The sequence below is a fragment of the Bombina bombina genome, chromosome 6 (assembly GCF_027579735.1).
Source record: "Bombina bombina isolate aBomBom1 chromosome 6, aBomBom1.pri, whole genome shotgun sequence".
Lineage (NCBI taxonomy): Eukaryota > Metazoa > Chordata > Amphibia > Anura > Bombinatoridae > Bombina > Bombina bombina.
The window spans coordinates 178610246-178625340 of record NC_069504.1 but is presented as its reverse complement, the minus strand read 5'-3'; the positions used below and the strand labels follow the sequence as shown (position 1 = coordinate 178625340).

At 38.1% G+C, this 15095-nt stretch overlaps 1 protein-coding gene across 1 annotated transcript in view; it reads right to left on the bottom strand.

Annotated features, from left to right (window-relative positions):
* The window catches only part of CTTNBP2 (cortactin binding protein 2), a 404880-nt gene that overhangs the window by 30757 nt on the left and 359028 nt on the right, over nt 1-15095 (bottom strand). The window contains 3 exon segments of the mRNA XM_053716684.1: nt 7111-7168; nt 8562-8747; nt 12829-13034. Coding sequence (XP_053572659.1) covers nt 7111-7168; nt 8562-8747; nt 12829-13034 — 450 coding nt within the window.

The window sequence follows — 15095 nt, the reverse complement described above, 5'->3', positions numbered from 1 at the left end:
GATAGACCTTAGAAAGGCTAGAACAATATCCGTATGAGCCTTCGCTTTGTGGAAGGACGACGCCTGAATTAAGATGTCGTCTAGGTAAGGTGCTACCGCAATGCCCCTTGGCCTTAGCACTGCTAGAAGGGATCCTAACACCTTTGTAAAAATTCTTGGAGCAGTGGCCAATCCGAAGGGAAGAGCCACAAACTGATAATGCTTGTCCAGGAAGGCGAACCTTAGGAACTGATGGTGAACTTTGTGGATCGGAATATGCAGGTATGCATCCTTTAGGTCCACGGTAGTCATGTATTGACCCTCCTGGATCATTGGTAAAATTGTTCGAATTGTTTCCATTTTGAATGATGGAACTCTGAGGAATTTGTTTAGGATCTTTAAGTCCAGAATTGGCCTGAACGTTCCCTCCTTTTTGGGAACTACAAACAGGTTTGAGTAAAAACCCAGTCCTTATTCTGCTTTTGGAACTGGGTGTATCACTCCCATTTTTAAAAGGTCTTCTACGCAATGTAAGAATGCCCGTCTCTTTGTCTGGTCTAAAGACAAGCGAGACATGTGAAACCTTCCCTTTGGAGGAAGGTCCTTGAATTCTAGGAGATACCCCTGAGAGACAATCTCTAAAGCCCAGGGGTCTAGGACATCTCTTGCCCAAGCCTGAGCAAAGAGAGAGAGTCTGCCCCCTACCAGATCCGGTCCCGGATCGGGGGCTATCCTTTCATGCTGATTTGGTAGCAGCAGCAGGCTTCTTGGCCTGTTTCCCCTTGTTCCAGCCTTGCAATGGTTTCCATGCTGGTTTGGGCTGGGAAGTGTTACCCTCTTGTCTAGAGGCTGTAGAGTTAGGAGCCGGTCCGTTCCTGAAATTGCGAAAGGAACGAAAATTAGACTTATTTTTTGCTTTGAAAGATTTATCCTGCGGAAGGGCATGGCCCTTCCCCCCAGTGATGTCTGAAATAATCTCTTTCAATTCTGGCCCGAATAGGGTCTTACCCTTGAAAGGAATAGTAAGCAATTTTGTTTTGGACGACACATCCGCCGACCAAGATTTTAGCCAAAGCGCCCTGCGCGCCACTATTGCAAAACCTGAATTTTTCGCTGCTAATTTAGCTAATTGAAAAGCGGCATCTAAAATAAAGGAATTAGCCAACATCAGTGCGTGAATTCTGTCCATGACTTCATCATATGGAGTCTCCTTCTGGAGCGAATTTTCTAGTTCATCGAACCAAAAAGACGCCGCCGTGGTGACAGGAATAATGCACGAAATTGGTTGAAGAAGGAAACCTTGCTGAACAAAAATTTTATTAAGCAATCCTTCTAATTTTTTATCCATAGGATCTTTGAAAGCGCAACTGTCCTCTATTGGAATAGTTGTGCGCTTAGCTAACGTTGAAACTGCCCCCTCTACCTTAGGGACCGTCTGCCATGCGTCCCTTCTGGGGTCAACAATGGGGAACATTTTCTTAAATATAGGAGGGGGAACAAAAGGAACACCTGGCTTCTCCCACTCCTTAGTCACTATATCCGCCATCTTAGGTATCACAAACGCATCAGTGTGTACTGGGACCTCTAGGAAATTGTCCATTTTACACAATTTTTCTGGGATCACCAAAGGATCACAATAATCAAGTGCAGCTAGGACCTCCTTAAGTAGGGTGCAGAGGTGTTCTAGCTTAAATTTAAATGTTATGGTATCAGGCTCTGCCTGCTGAGAAACTTTTCCTGTCAGAAATTTCTCCCTCAGACAGGCCCTCCCTCACCGCCAATTCAGCTTGATGTGAGGGCACTATAGATAAATTATCTTCTGCATCTGCTTGCTCATTGTCTGTGTTTAAAACTGAGCAATCACGCTTCCTAGGAAAGGCTGGCAGTTTGGATAAAAAATGCTAATTGTTGCATAGTAATCGCAATTGGTGCGCTAGATTACTGGGCATCGCCTGCGCGGGCATAGCTGGTGTTGACACAGAAGGAGAGGAAAGCAAGCTATCTTCACTACCTTCAGCTAAAGAATCATCTTGGGCTATATTTTTAAGTGTGATTGTACTGTCCTTAAGCTGGTTGGACGCTATGGAACACTGCACATATAAATTTAATGGGGGATCCACCTTGGCCTTTGGACATACAGAACATAGTCTATCTGAAGATTCAGACATGTTTGACAGGCTTAAACAGAACTACAATGCAATAAAAATTATTTTTGACAAAAACGTTACTGTCTCTTTAAATAATAAAAGAGCACACATTATTACTGAAACATCAAAAAACCATGAAATAAACATCCGATTTTAATGAATTTCACCACAGAGCCTTAATGCTTTGAAAAGATTGCACACAAATTTTCAGACCAATTAACCCCTTAATGCCCAAACCGGAGCTAATAACAGTTATTAACCGGTTAACACACTACAGTACTAGCCCCAGCTTCCCCTGTAGCCTTTACCTTTCTTAGGGATTATTTTAGTAGGAAATAAACCTCTCTGGAGTCCTTTCTGATGCCTCACATGAAGCTGCATGGACTGCCTAGGCAAAATCAACTGTGCAATTGAGGCCTGAAAATGAGGCCTCCTCCCTCTTCATTCCAGAGTGGAGGGGCCTTTCTGACTAGATTTAGGTGTCCAAATAAGTGCCAGGCCGAAATTAAACCCCAAAAGTGTTTTAAAGTCTGCAAAAACACCTTATTTATAGTGAAAACATGCTAAAAAGCAATCGATTTTAAAGCCCACAATAGTGTCAACCAGCATAGAGCCCTAAATATAAGCCATCATTTTATACAGAGTCTAAGAAAAAATGGCTTACTTATCCCAGAGGGAATTTCTGACAGTCTTCTAGCATTACATGGTCTTGTTAGAAAAATGACTGATCATACCTGAAAAGCAGTTAAGCCTGCCAACTGTTCCCCCCAACTGATGTTCTCTGGTTTCAACAGTCCTGCGTGGGAACAGCAATGGATTTTAGTTACTGGTGCTAAAATCATACTCCTCTCAACAGAAATCTTCATCACTTTCTGCTGTAGAGTAAATAGTACAAACCGGCACTATTTTAAAATAACAAACTCTTGATAGAAGAAATAAAAAACTACAACTAACACCACATACTCTTTACCACCCCCGTGGAGATGCTACTTGTTCAGAGCAGCAAAGAGAATGACTGGGGGCAGAGCTAGAGGGGGAGCTATATGGACAGCTCTGCTGTTGTGCTCTCTTTGCCACTTCCTGTAGGGAATGAGAATATCCCACAAGTAAGGATGAAGCCGTGGACCGGACACACCAATGTAGGAGAAATGTTACGTTTTTTTTTTTGTTTTTTTAAAAAGCGTCTTTGTAAAGTTTAATGACTTAAAGTGCCCCTGATTTTAAGATTATTTTTAAATACTGGAATTTAAATCATTAAACTTTACAATCACTTTAAGGCACATGCAAGTGACGTACCATATCTGTAAAAAGCGGACTATAAAATATCACCTGGACATCTCTATTTTACCTCAAAATATCCTCAGTAGCCACATCCCAATGAAAAGAGAATATAAGGAGCTAACTAGGATGCTACCCCCAGGACTTGCCATGCAGAGTGCATCTGGCATGTGCACATTTCCCTCTCCGGTTTAAGGAAGTTTACTATGAAAGCTCACAAGATTTCAGTGAAATCCCACAAGATCATCGTAAATGAAAGTGTAACTTCAGCACTGATAAAGATGATTGGCTGTTTTGTTTTTTATTTTTTCAACATGCAACTCAAGGGTAACTGTTCACAGAACACTTACTCTGGTGAGCTGAACACATTTTGAGGTAAAATATCTTCCCTTTTTTATATATATATGTTTAGGTGATATTTCCTTTTCAGCTTTTTACAATTATGCTGCATCACTTTCAAGTAGGGTTGCCACCCGCCCCGGTTTCACCGGGACAGTCCCGGTCTGGGGCTCTGTGTCCCGTGTCCCGGAACTACCTTGAAATGCCCCGGGCTAAGCGCTCCCCTGGCGCAGCAGTGAGCAGTGCACAGACTTCACAAAAAATTAGCTGGCCAGAGGAGCGCTTAGCCCGGATAGGTGGAGTCTGGAGGAGATGGAGGATGGTGATGACAGTGGGAGGGGAGTCGTGACGTTGCATCTTGCTGAGAGCAGGATTCAGAATCAGAACAGGAACATAACCTGCCATTTTAGATAATCTGTGCATGATGAGCTATCTGGAAGCACAGTCTCTAATGGATACAGTCTTGATTCCAACTGTAGGTAGGAAAACACAATCTGTTAACGTGTTACTTAGGAGGGTTATGGTACTACCCACAGCTTTGAATGTAGAAAGCTTGCATTCCTTAGATATTCCCATACAATAAAACCAGTAATCCACCATTTGCAATTCAAAAATACTCAGTGATTAAGTAAAAAATGTTTTGTATTTCCACATCTACCTTATTATTAGTCAAAAATAATAGTGTCAGGAAATATTGTTATACTGGGAAAAGAGCCAGAGTTTTTAATAAAATGCCATCTTCAAACGCTCTTTTATGTGTGATCCCCTGTAATTCTCAGTATTGCCCCATATGATCTGGCCTTTTGGTTGGTATATCCCTGAATAGATCAAATCTGCTTAACCGTTATATCATACTGTTATATATATAAATTGATTTCATAATTAATTTGAGGCTGCAAGAAGCCACGCCCCCTAGACACACCCTCTCCACGCCCACTTAAAAAGTGTCCAGGAATTTTCTGGGCAAAAGGTGGCAACCCTACTTTCAAGTGATTTAGCATATGACTATTATGTTCCTTTAATAGTACAAATTACTATGCAAACTCATTTACTCTGATGATATTTTATAGAGGTTTAACTGATCTTTTAAGAAAACAAATAAACAGATACTTTAACCCCTTAGTGACCAGAGCACTTTTCCATTTTCTGTCCGTTTGGGACCAAGGCTATTTTTACATTTTTGCGGTGTTTGTGTTTAGCTGTAATTTTCCTCTTGCTCATTTACTGTACCCACACATATTATATACCGTTTTTCTCGCCATTAAATGGACTTTCTAAAGATACCATTATTTTCATCATATCTTATAATTTACTATAAAAAAAATTATAAAATATGAGGAAAAAATGGAAAAAAACACACTTTTTCTAACTTTGACCCCAAAAATCTGTTACACATCTACGACCACCAAAAAACACCCATGCTAAATAGTTTCTAAATTTTGTCCTGAGTTTAGAAATACCCAATGTTTACATGTTCTTTGCTTTTTTTGCAAGTTATAGGGCCATAAATACAAGTAGCACTTTGCTATTTCCAAACCACTTTTTTTCAAAATTAGCGCTAGTTACATTGGAACACTAATATCTTTCAGGAATCCCTGAATATCCCTTGACATGTATATATTTTTTTTTAGAAGACAACCCAAAGTATTGATTTAGGCCCATTTTGGTATATTTCATGCCACCATTTCACCGCCAAATGCGATCAAATAAAAAAAATCGTTCACTTTTTCACAAATTTTTTCACAAACTTTAGGTTTCTCACTGAAATTATTTACAAACAGCTTGTGCAAATATGGCACAAATGGTTGTAAATTCTTCTCTGGGATCCCCTTTGTTCATAAATAGCAGACTTATATGGCTTTGGTGTTGCTTTTTGGTAATTAGAATGCCACTAAATGCCACTGCGCACCACACGTGTATTATGCCCAGCAGTGTAGGGGTTAATTAGGGAGCATGTAGGGAGCTTTTTGGGGTAATTTTAGCTTTAGTGTAGTGTAGTAGACAACCCCAAGTATTGATCTAGGCCCATTTTGGTATATTTCATGCCACCATTTCACCGCCAAATGCGATCAAATAAAAAAAAAAGTTACATTTTTCACAATTTTAGGTTTCTCACTGAAATAATTTACAAACAGCTTGTGCAGTTATGGCACAAATGGTTGTAAATGCTTCTCTGGGATCCCCTTTGTTCAGAAATAGCAGACATATATGGCTTTGGCATTGCTTTTTGGTATTTAGAAGGCCGCTAAATGCCGCTGCGCATCACACGTGTATTATGGCTAGCAGTGAAGGGGTTAATTAGGTAGCTTGTAGGGAGCTTGCAGGGTTAATATTAGATTTAGTGTAGAGCTCAGCCTCCCACCTGAAACATCAGACCCCCTGATCCCTCCCAAACAGCTCTCTTCCCTCCCCCACCCCACAATTGTCCCCGCCATCTTAAGTACTGGCAGAAACTCTGCCAGTACTAAAATAAAAGGTATTTAGCCCTTTTTTTTAAAAAAAAAAAGAAGCATATTTACATATGCTGATGTGTACGATCCCCCCTTAGACCCCAACCTCACTGATCCCCCCTAAAAAGCTCTATAACCCTCCCACTCTAACTTAATGGGCGCCATCTTGGGTACTGGCAGCTGTCTGCCAGTACCCAGTTTAGAAGAAAAAAATGGGTTTTTTTTACATTTATTAAAAGTTTCTGTAGTGTAGCTTCCCCCCACACAAAACCAACCCCCCACCCCTCCATGATCCCCTCCATGATCACTTTTTGTGCTTAGATTTGGGTCTTATTTATTAATACATTTTCCGTAGTGTAGCGGTTCCCACCCGCTCCCGCCCCGTGCACGCGCCCGCCCGCCACCCTCCGTGCACGCGCGCGCGCCCGTGCGCGCCCCCGACGATCGCGCCCCCGATCCCACCCCCCTTGACGTCATGCGGCACACCGATGGCCGCCCACCCGCCTCCCAAGTCGGCTCCCACCCACCAACGAAACCGGCCATCGATGTCCGGTGCAGAGAGGGCCACAGAGTGGCTCTCTCTGCATCGGATGGCTGTAAAAGGTTATTGCAGGATGCCTCCATATCGAGGCATCACTGCAATAACCGGAAAGCAGCTGGAAGCGAGCAGGATCGCTTCCAGCTGCTTTCCACACCGAGGACGTGCAGGGTACGTCCTCAGGCGTTAACTGCCTTTTTTTTGAGGACGTACCCTGCACGTCCTCGGTCATTAAGGGGTTAAATAGAAAACATAATTGTAAATTACTTATGAATAATATGTTTTACATGGTCTTCAAACATTATCATTCTTCACCTAATTAATTAATTAATTAATTAATTAGCAAATTTATATTGAGAATGAATGACAGGACACGTACGGCTTTCTAGTTAGCGATGAATTTGTTCTTAGCTTTGTTTCATTCTTAGAAGAGTCTCCTAGGTGTAAAATCAAAAAGGAAAAAGAAAATGTCATTTTTGATGGCTATGTTTAAACAACATGAATCAATATATTATATTTTATTTAGTCAAATTAGACTCAGTTAATTATGAGCCATGTCATGTCTTTACCGCAATACTAAAAGTGCAGACTTCACAAAATAGCTTCAAGGTATTGTGTCAATGATAAATATAGAGTGCTCATACACTAAGCTGACGAGTAAACACAAATTATTTATCACACATTTTCAAAGAAAAGAGCTCCTGCGACAATAACTGTACTTAAAGGGACATGAAACCCAATTTTTACTTTTGTGATTCAGACAGAGCGTTTCCAATGTTATCAAATTTTCTTTGTTTTTAAGGTTTTCGTTTTTGAGGAGATAACTAGGTAGGTAGAGTGCATTTCCGGAACACTAGATGGCAAGAAAAAGTGTATAACATTCTTGCAAAACTGCTGCCATATAGTGTTGCAGACACATACACGCTCCTGAGCTTACCTCCCTGCTCTGCAACAAAGGATATAAAAACAAACAAGGCAAGAAAAAGTGTATGACATTCTTGCAAAACTGCTGCCATATAGTGTTGCAGACACATGCACGCTCCTGAGCTCACCTCCCTGCTTTGCAACAAAGGATACAAAGAAAACAAGGCAAATTTGATAAAATATATATTTGGGAAGTTGTTCAAAATTGCATGCTCTATCTGAATCCTGGAAGAAAATTCTGGGTTTCATGTCCCTTTAATCCTTACACAAGGAACATGGCATTAAACTGACATTTTAGGGAACATCCCTATTCTTCCTGCTATATATACATGTTTGAAAGTGTGTATTATCATTGATCAGCAATATCACAAGAATAAAGTTTAAATGGCAAAAAAAAAAAAAAGAAAAGAAAAATTGTCCATTTCTTTATTTGCAGATTTATTTTCTACTTTATGGGAAATGTAAAGCTATAGTTAAAGATGTTCAAAAAATAGTAAAAGTATATACAAATTGTGGTATCAACCAATCTTTAATATATCAAAAACAGGGAGACGTCCGTCTAGGATTTGGGCTGCTAAAGAATTTATGAATATACAGGAAATAAAACTTGCTAGTTATTATATCCAACATTTACAAATAAATACTACAAATGGTCAAAGGTGAGTGTTGTTTGAGTAAATAAATAAAGCTAAGTTCATAGGCTGAATTTGTAGACATTTACACTACTGCTTTGAAAGAAACTAGAAAATACTTATGGACAACAGGCAAATTAGTGACCTCTCCATTGTAAAATTTCATTAATTTATCCAATCACAGGTACATGAGTTTGTATTCAAAATCCATTGAAATAGTTTAGATATAGTATTCTTGTTTCTTTACATAATGTGCACAAAAATACAGAACTACCTTTGTGTTTTCCTTCATTATAATTCCAAGATGGAGATGACAGATTGTTTGTCTTCTTTCGTGGACTTGTACTGACTTTCCTCCATGCTCCATTCTCCCCCTTTTTATTTCCTCCTGATTTATATGAAGAACCAAAGGACAAGGGGAAATTACCTCCTTTGAAATCCACCATGAATTGCTCCAGGTCTGAAACGACATTCATCAAACAGCCCTTTAATAGTTGTATTAGAAGTACAGAAAATAAAATGTGGCTTCTAAAGCTAGTGACCAGTGAGTGCCCTTATCATAAATATAATCATGTTCCCCACATAGAATAAAGAACAATTTATTCTGTAAAACTAAAAATAGGGTGCCACATAGTGTATCATGCATTGCAGGGGTCAAGTCGAGCAGGAACGATTGGAAACGGAGTTCCTGCACTATTTTTGCAGAAGGAACTAAGTTCCCTCTGGAAAGAGAAAGGAAGCACTTCAGTAAACACTGCTGCTGCTGGTGGGAGGAGCTGGAGCACAGTCTGGTTAGAGGGATAGTGAGATCCTCTAGTAATGGGCATTAACCCTTCCTACAATACACTAAGTGTAAGACTGTCTGTTATCACCCCTGTTATGAATATTATCTTTATTATCTTTTATTACACATGGTGCTTACATTTCGGTGTGGCTTGCTCTGGGGTTATTTAGCTCCCCTCAGCAGAAACAGGACTATGGCACCTTAAATGGTTTTAATTTGGTTTCATTAACCAGAGTGTATCAATGTTATACATATAAATACAGTGAGTGTATGTGTGTGTATATATATATATATATATATATATATATATATATATATATATATATATATATAAATATATTAAGAAAAGAGCAATCAATAATAGTTACAAGGCGCTCTGCTATAGTCACTTTTTTCCAAAATACAGTTTGTCAAAAACCTTCATAAAGAAAGGCAGTTCTTAATAAATGGCTGTATGCTGTTATTTTGAATGTCTTTTGTTGATAACTTCTTTAACTTGTATAATGAAGTAAACAATTCCTGCTTTAGACTGGAAACTCTGTGACAGAGAACCTATAGGAGGCGCTTATTTAACAGGTGGTATGGATGGTCCTAATGTAAAAAACCCATACAAAATTATAAAAACAAAACTAAAATACAGAATTAATACATAAATTGTTAAAATCAAATATAAACTTAATTAAAAGGATTGTGGTAATTGGTATCTACAAAAAAATAAAACAAAATGTATATATATATGAATATACACACGTTGCACTGGATAGTATCCAGTATAAGCGGTGCAAATAAAGTCCCAAAAAATGTCCGTCTGGGAAAGGAGTAAGTGGAAAAGGCAGCTCTCGGTCTTCACTTCACAAGTGATGTAATTTTCTTAGATGAACAACTGTAAAAAACAGAAACAGAGGCGCCACATGTGTAGATCAATGGATACCCAAACACAAATCTGGACAAGATACAGGCATGGCCATCTTGTCGGCTTTTGGTGGACTGGTTAACCGTAATGGCGGTACTAGTGTTTGCTATTTCAAATTTCCCATCTACCATCTAGGCAAGGACTGCCTTCCAGGATATCCACTTCTCCAGGACATCTCGACGGGGATTCGTTCACACAGCCAGCTGGTTTGCTGTTCAGAATACCAGCCTGTCTCTAATAGGCACAAGAGAGTGCCTTCACGCTTGTGAGTACCCTGTATCTTGTCCAGATTTGTGTTTGGGTATCCATTGATCTACACATGTGGCGCCTCTGTTTCTGTTTTTTACAGTTGTCCATCTAAGAACAATTCCTGCTTACCAGCTCAGACCTCAATCATTTGAGGTAAGGTGTCTGCTCTGCGTGTTTAGAGATGATTTTGTTTTGCAACCCCAGTGTGATATCCTTAGGATTTCTTGGTCCACCTTTTTTCTCTTGTTGGAGGTAGTCTTTATATTCAATGGTAATCCTGGACTCTCTGCTGCTCTTTCATGTGCTAGTGAGAATCCTTTATCCCTTGAAAGATGTGGAGCTTGTAACTTTCTGTTCAGTGCAGATATTCATACATAAAACTCTTATAGAAGAGAATTCATTTATGACTTCTTAAAATGTCCTCAGAATCTACCTTTAAGCCTGCTAAATTATTGATCCAAGTATTGTGTTAGGCTGAATCTTTACAGTATTTTGTCCCCAATCAATAACAATATAACCAGCTGGTTTCTCAATTACAAAATCTGCTGGCAGAGGTTGGACTAATTGCTTAATTTGAATATATTGATTGGGGAGAAAATACTGTAAAGATTCAGCCTAACACAATACTTGGATCAATAATTTAGCAGGCGTAAAGGTAGATTCTGAGGACATTTTAGGAAGTCATAAATGAATTCTCTTCTATAAGAGTTTTATGTATGAATATCTGCACTGAACAGAAAGTTACGAGCTCCACATCTTTCAGGGGATAAAAGATTCTCACCAGCACATGAAAGAGCAGCAGAGAGTCCAGGATTAACATTGAATATAAAGACTACCTCCAACAAGAGAAAAAAGGGGACCAAGAAATCCTAAGGATACCACACTGGGGTTGAAAGACAAAATCATCTCTAAACATGCAGAGCAGACACCTTACCTCATATGATTGAGGTCTGAGCTGGTAAGCAGGAATTCTTTACATCATTATACAAGTTAAAGAAGTTATCAACAAAAGAAATTCAAAATAACAGCATACAGCCATTTATTAAGAACTGCCTCTCTCTATGAAGGTTTTTAACAAACTGTATTTTGTAAAAAAGTGACTATAGCAGAGCACCTTGTAACCATTATTGATTGCTCTTTTCTTAATATTTCTAACAGTGACAGGGGTACACTGTGTCAATACTAAGGCAGCACGCTAATCATATTGGGTGGGCAAGAAGTTTCTTGTTAATAGTGTATTGTACAGTATATACTGAATAAGATATATCTTTAGTTTACTCCGGTATTGCAATACTCTTACAATATACAATAGGGAATCTTACCTATACCGAGATAGAAATGCTTTAGGGCAACTTATAGCCTTATAAAAAGAGTAGAATATCAAAAACCACCACAAAGTTTTAGCGCTGGTGATTTTTCTTGACTTCACACACACATATATATATATATATTAATTGTGAGGGAGGATGGAAGTCCTAGTGAGTTCCCACACTTTTCTTTTGGAGGACTTGACCCCTGATGCGGTGTCAAACAAACCTTCCAAAGCACTCTTTATGTATTGCACCCACATTTCTATATACACCAAACAAATGGTTTCTATAAACCAACTGGAACCTCTGAGTTGCCCAGTGAATTGAACAGCAACAATGAAATGTATAAAATCCAAATGAACATTTTATTGAAATTGTTAAATTGTGTGCATTGCATATAACATATAAAAGCTCTTATAGTGCATTTGTCTGTCTATTTGAGCTACATACAGATACTTTCACAGAATAAAGCAAAAACATTTATGCATTTTTGACTGTGGTCAATTTTTGAATGATTTGAAAATTTTGTGGGACTATTTGACTCTATTGCCAAAATACACAGGGTTATTTGGCGTAAGTCAAAATACACAGCCCTAGCTTGGAGACTTGTAATATTAGTAGTTTTTATTAAACTGTATTTTCACTTGTAATGGCTGATTAATTATAGTGCGCCCACAAATGGGCACGGGTGCGCGATCATTTAGCGCTTCATTTGTAATCTAGCCCAAAATATTGTGCTTTAACACTGCTAGAGTGCAATCAATAGTGCTTCAACTCCCATGCACATGTTACACGTCCAAAGTTTTTTTTTTTATGCTTGAGCGATAATCTGCATGTTGGACTAATCAGATAAATCCCTCACATAATAAACTTCTATAATGGCGCACAGTAAAATGTATGTAGGGCATCACTCAATTGCTCACTTCAGGTCTCTAAAAGCGCTACATTTTAAGGCGGCATTTTGGTACAAGCACAAACTTAATTCATCACTTGTAATGAGCTCAATGAGCGCAATAATAGTGCTCCCTGAACAATCTATTAAAAGTATAGGGTAAACTCAAACGTTTTGGCTGCATTATGATTCTTTGGTTAGAATATTTAACCATCCACTTGTAATACCATATTGTGCTTTTTTCTTTGCTCCAGGTTATACAAAAGATAAACTGCGCTATTGATTGCGCTCAACTGGTAATTAAGCCCAGTATGAACAAAACTGGCTAAATAAATACATTTCTTTGTGGCGACTCATGGTAAAGTCGTCACTGTGCACAAAGTCATACGTTACCATTTCCAGTAAGGTGACAGCCATGCAGGACAGCCTTGTTCAGGAGAATACTAAGCGCAGCTTTGACCACAGCTTGCTGACCCTGGCTTGGAGCTTTGGTGGAGGAGACAGGCCCAATCATGGAAGGCCTCTTTACTGATGCTATGGAAAGTATTGCTTCTTGTACTTTTGGAACAATAACTGCATTCCATAATTTGGACATCCATCTATTAATATATAAAGGGGAATATGCATGTAACACCGCATTCATTTAATAATAATACGCATTTATATAGCACTTTCTCCCCACTAAAGGGGACTCAAGCCCTTGCCTATTAAAGGGACATTCCTGTCAAAATTTAAATGCACATAGATGAATTACATCTTTGAATAGAAACATGTTTGCAATATACATGCATTGGCAAAAATGCTTCTAGTACAAGCACACTGTTTTAGTGTTAACATTTTTCTCTGCACGTGCATGTGAAACAAAGCTAGATATTCTCAGTGCACCAGCATTTTAAATACTGCAGCTGCTCAGAGCACCAATGGGGCTTGTATCATGTCAGCAATTAACAATTTGAGTCATTACCGGATGGTACAAGCACCTTAGGATCTCTAATAAAGTGCTGTGTTTATAATGCTGGTGCAGATACACTTTTGAAACAGCTATAGCTTTTATTAGAAGTATTTTTGCAAATACATGTATATTACCAAAATGCTTCTTTTCAAAACTGAAATGCTTCTATGTAGATTCCAATTTTGGCTGGAATGTAGTAGAATTGAATAATTAACAAATGCACAATAAAACAATAACTCAATAGTACTTACTTTGAATTGGAAATGAGCACTAGAATATTTTCTGGCAATTTTCAAAGTTAATCCAATTTTCCCTCCCCCCGTATCATGTGACAGCCATCAGCCAATCACAAAATGCATATGCATATTTACTGTGCACCTTTGCACATGCTCAGTAAGAGCTGGAGCCTCAGAAAATGTGCATATAAAAAGAATGTGCACATTTTGATAGTGAAAATACTGTATTTTGGAAAGATTTTAAATTGCATGCTTTGTATGAATCTTGAAACTTTATGGACCTCATAGGGATAAAAAGCAGGATCAACTCTGTCTGGATTTGAAGCTGCACCCCAGAGGTTTATGTACATTCTGCAAGTACTTCTGTTAGCCACTTAACCAAATTATTCAATTCAAAATTCATAAAATATTATTATAATAACCATTGGAGTTATAATTTGTATATTATAATTTATTTGTAATCTGCCATCATATTCTACAGCACCACAGAAACAGCCCAATACATAAAACCAATGCACAGGAATATAAACTGACAAATAGAACTTACTATCTAGTCACTGTAACCTCTAAACTATAGAAAACTAACAAAGGAATTGTTAACCAAATATTTACAATTTATTCTTTCAAATTTTGTTTTAGTTATGATCATACATTAGCTTTATACAGGACAGAAACCTATATAGATTTAAGAACCGTCTATAAAGTTATTATAAGTAATGCAACTTGATAAATAATAATTAATCTTCTAGTCTTCAGGGTATTTCGTATTGCAAGATGGCTGATATTTGTTGTCATTTTCTTCTGGACTAAATAATAATGTTAGCTTGTCGTGAAACAATAGATATTGTAATCATTTTAATGTCAGATGAGTTTTCCTTTTCTATGGGGCAAATTATAATATTTTCTGAAAAGTATTTGATGATTATCAGGGGCGGAGCTACCACTGGTGCATATCTATCTATCTATCTATCTATCTATCTATCTATCTATCATCTATCTATCCTCAAAATCTTTATACAAAGCAGTATTTATATTATTACTATTGCTTACTACTAAGTTACCTTTGGGGGCCCTGTTTGCACCAGGGCCCTGTACTGATAATTATAATATGTGTTCTAAAAACTACTGAATGCTAAACTATTGCTATGTATAAAGAACTTGCAGGTAATGATAGGTCTCACATGGGGGATAATGAGAGTAGGAGTGTTTTTTTGACGTTTTAAGGTAAAAAAAAATGAGCAGGTAACTGGGATATTGGCAGCTAATTAAATATAAGACTTTTACTGGTTAGATACATATTATGTCTGTGTGTTCTACATTTACAATAATCTATCATTTCCCCATATAAATACAATCTGCAGTATTACAAACATATTTACACAGTAATGTCGAAATCATTTAAATATTTTCTAATTTCTTAAATGTATGTTTTAAATGGTTTAGAATTATTAGAAATAAATGCCAAACAGAAC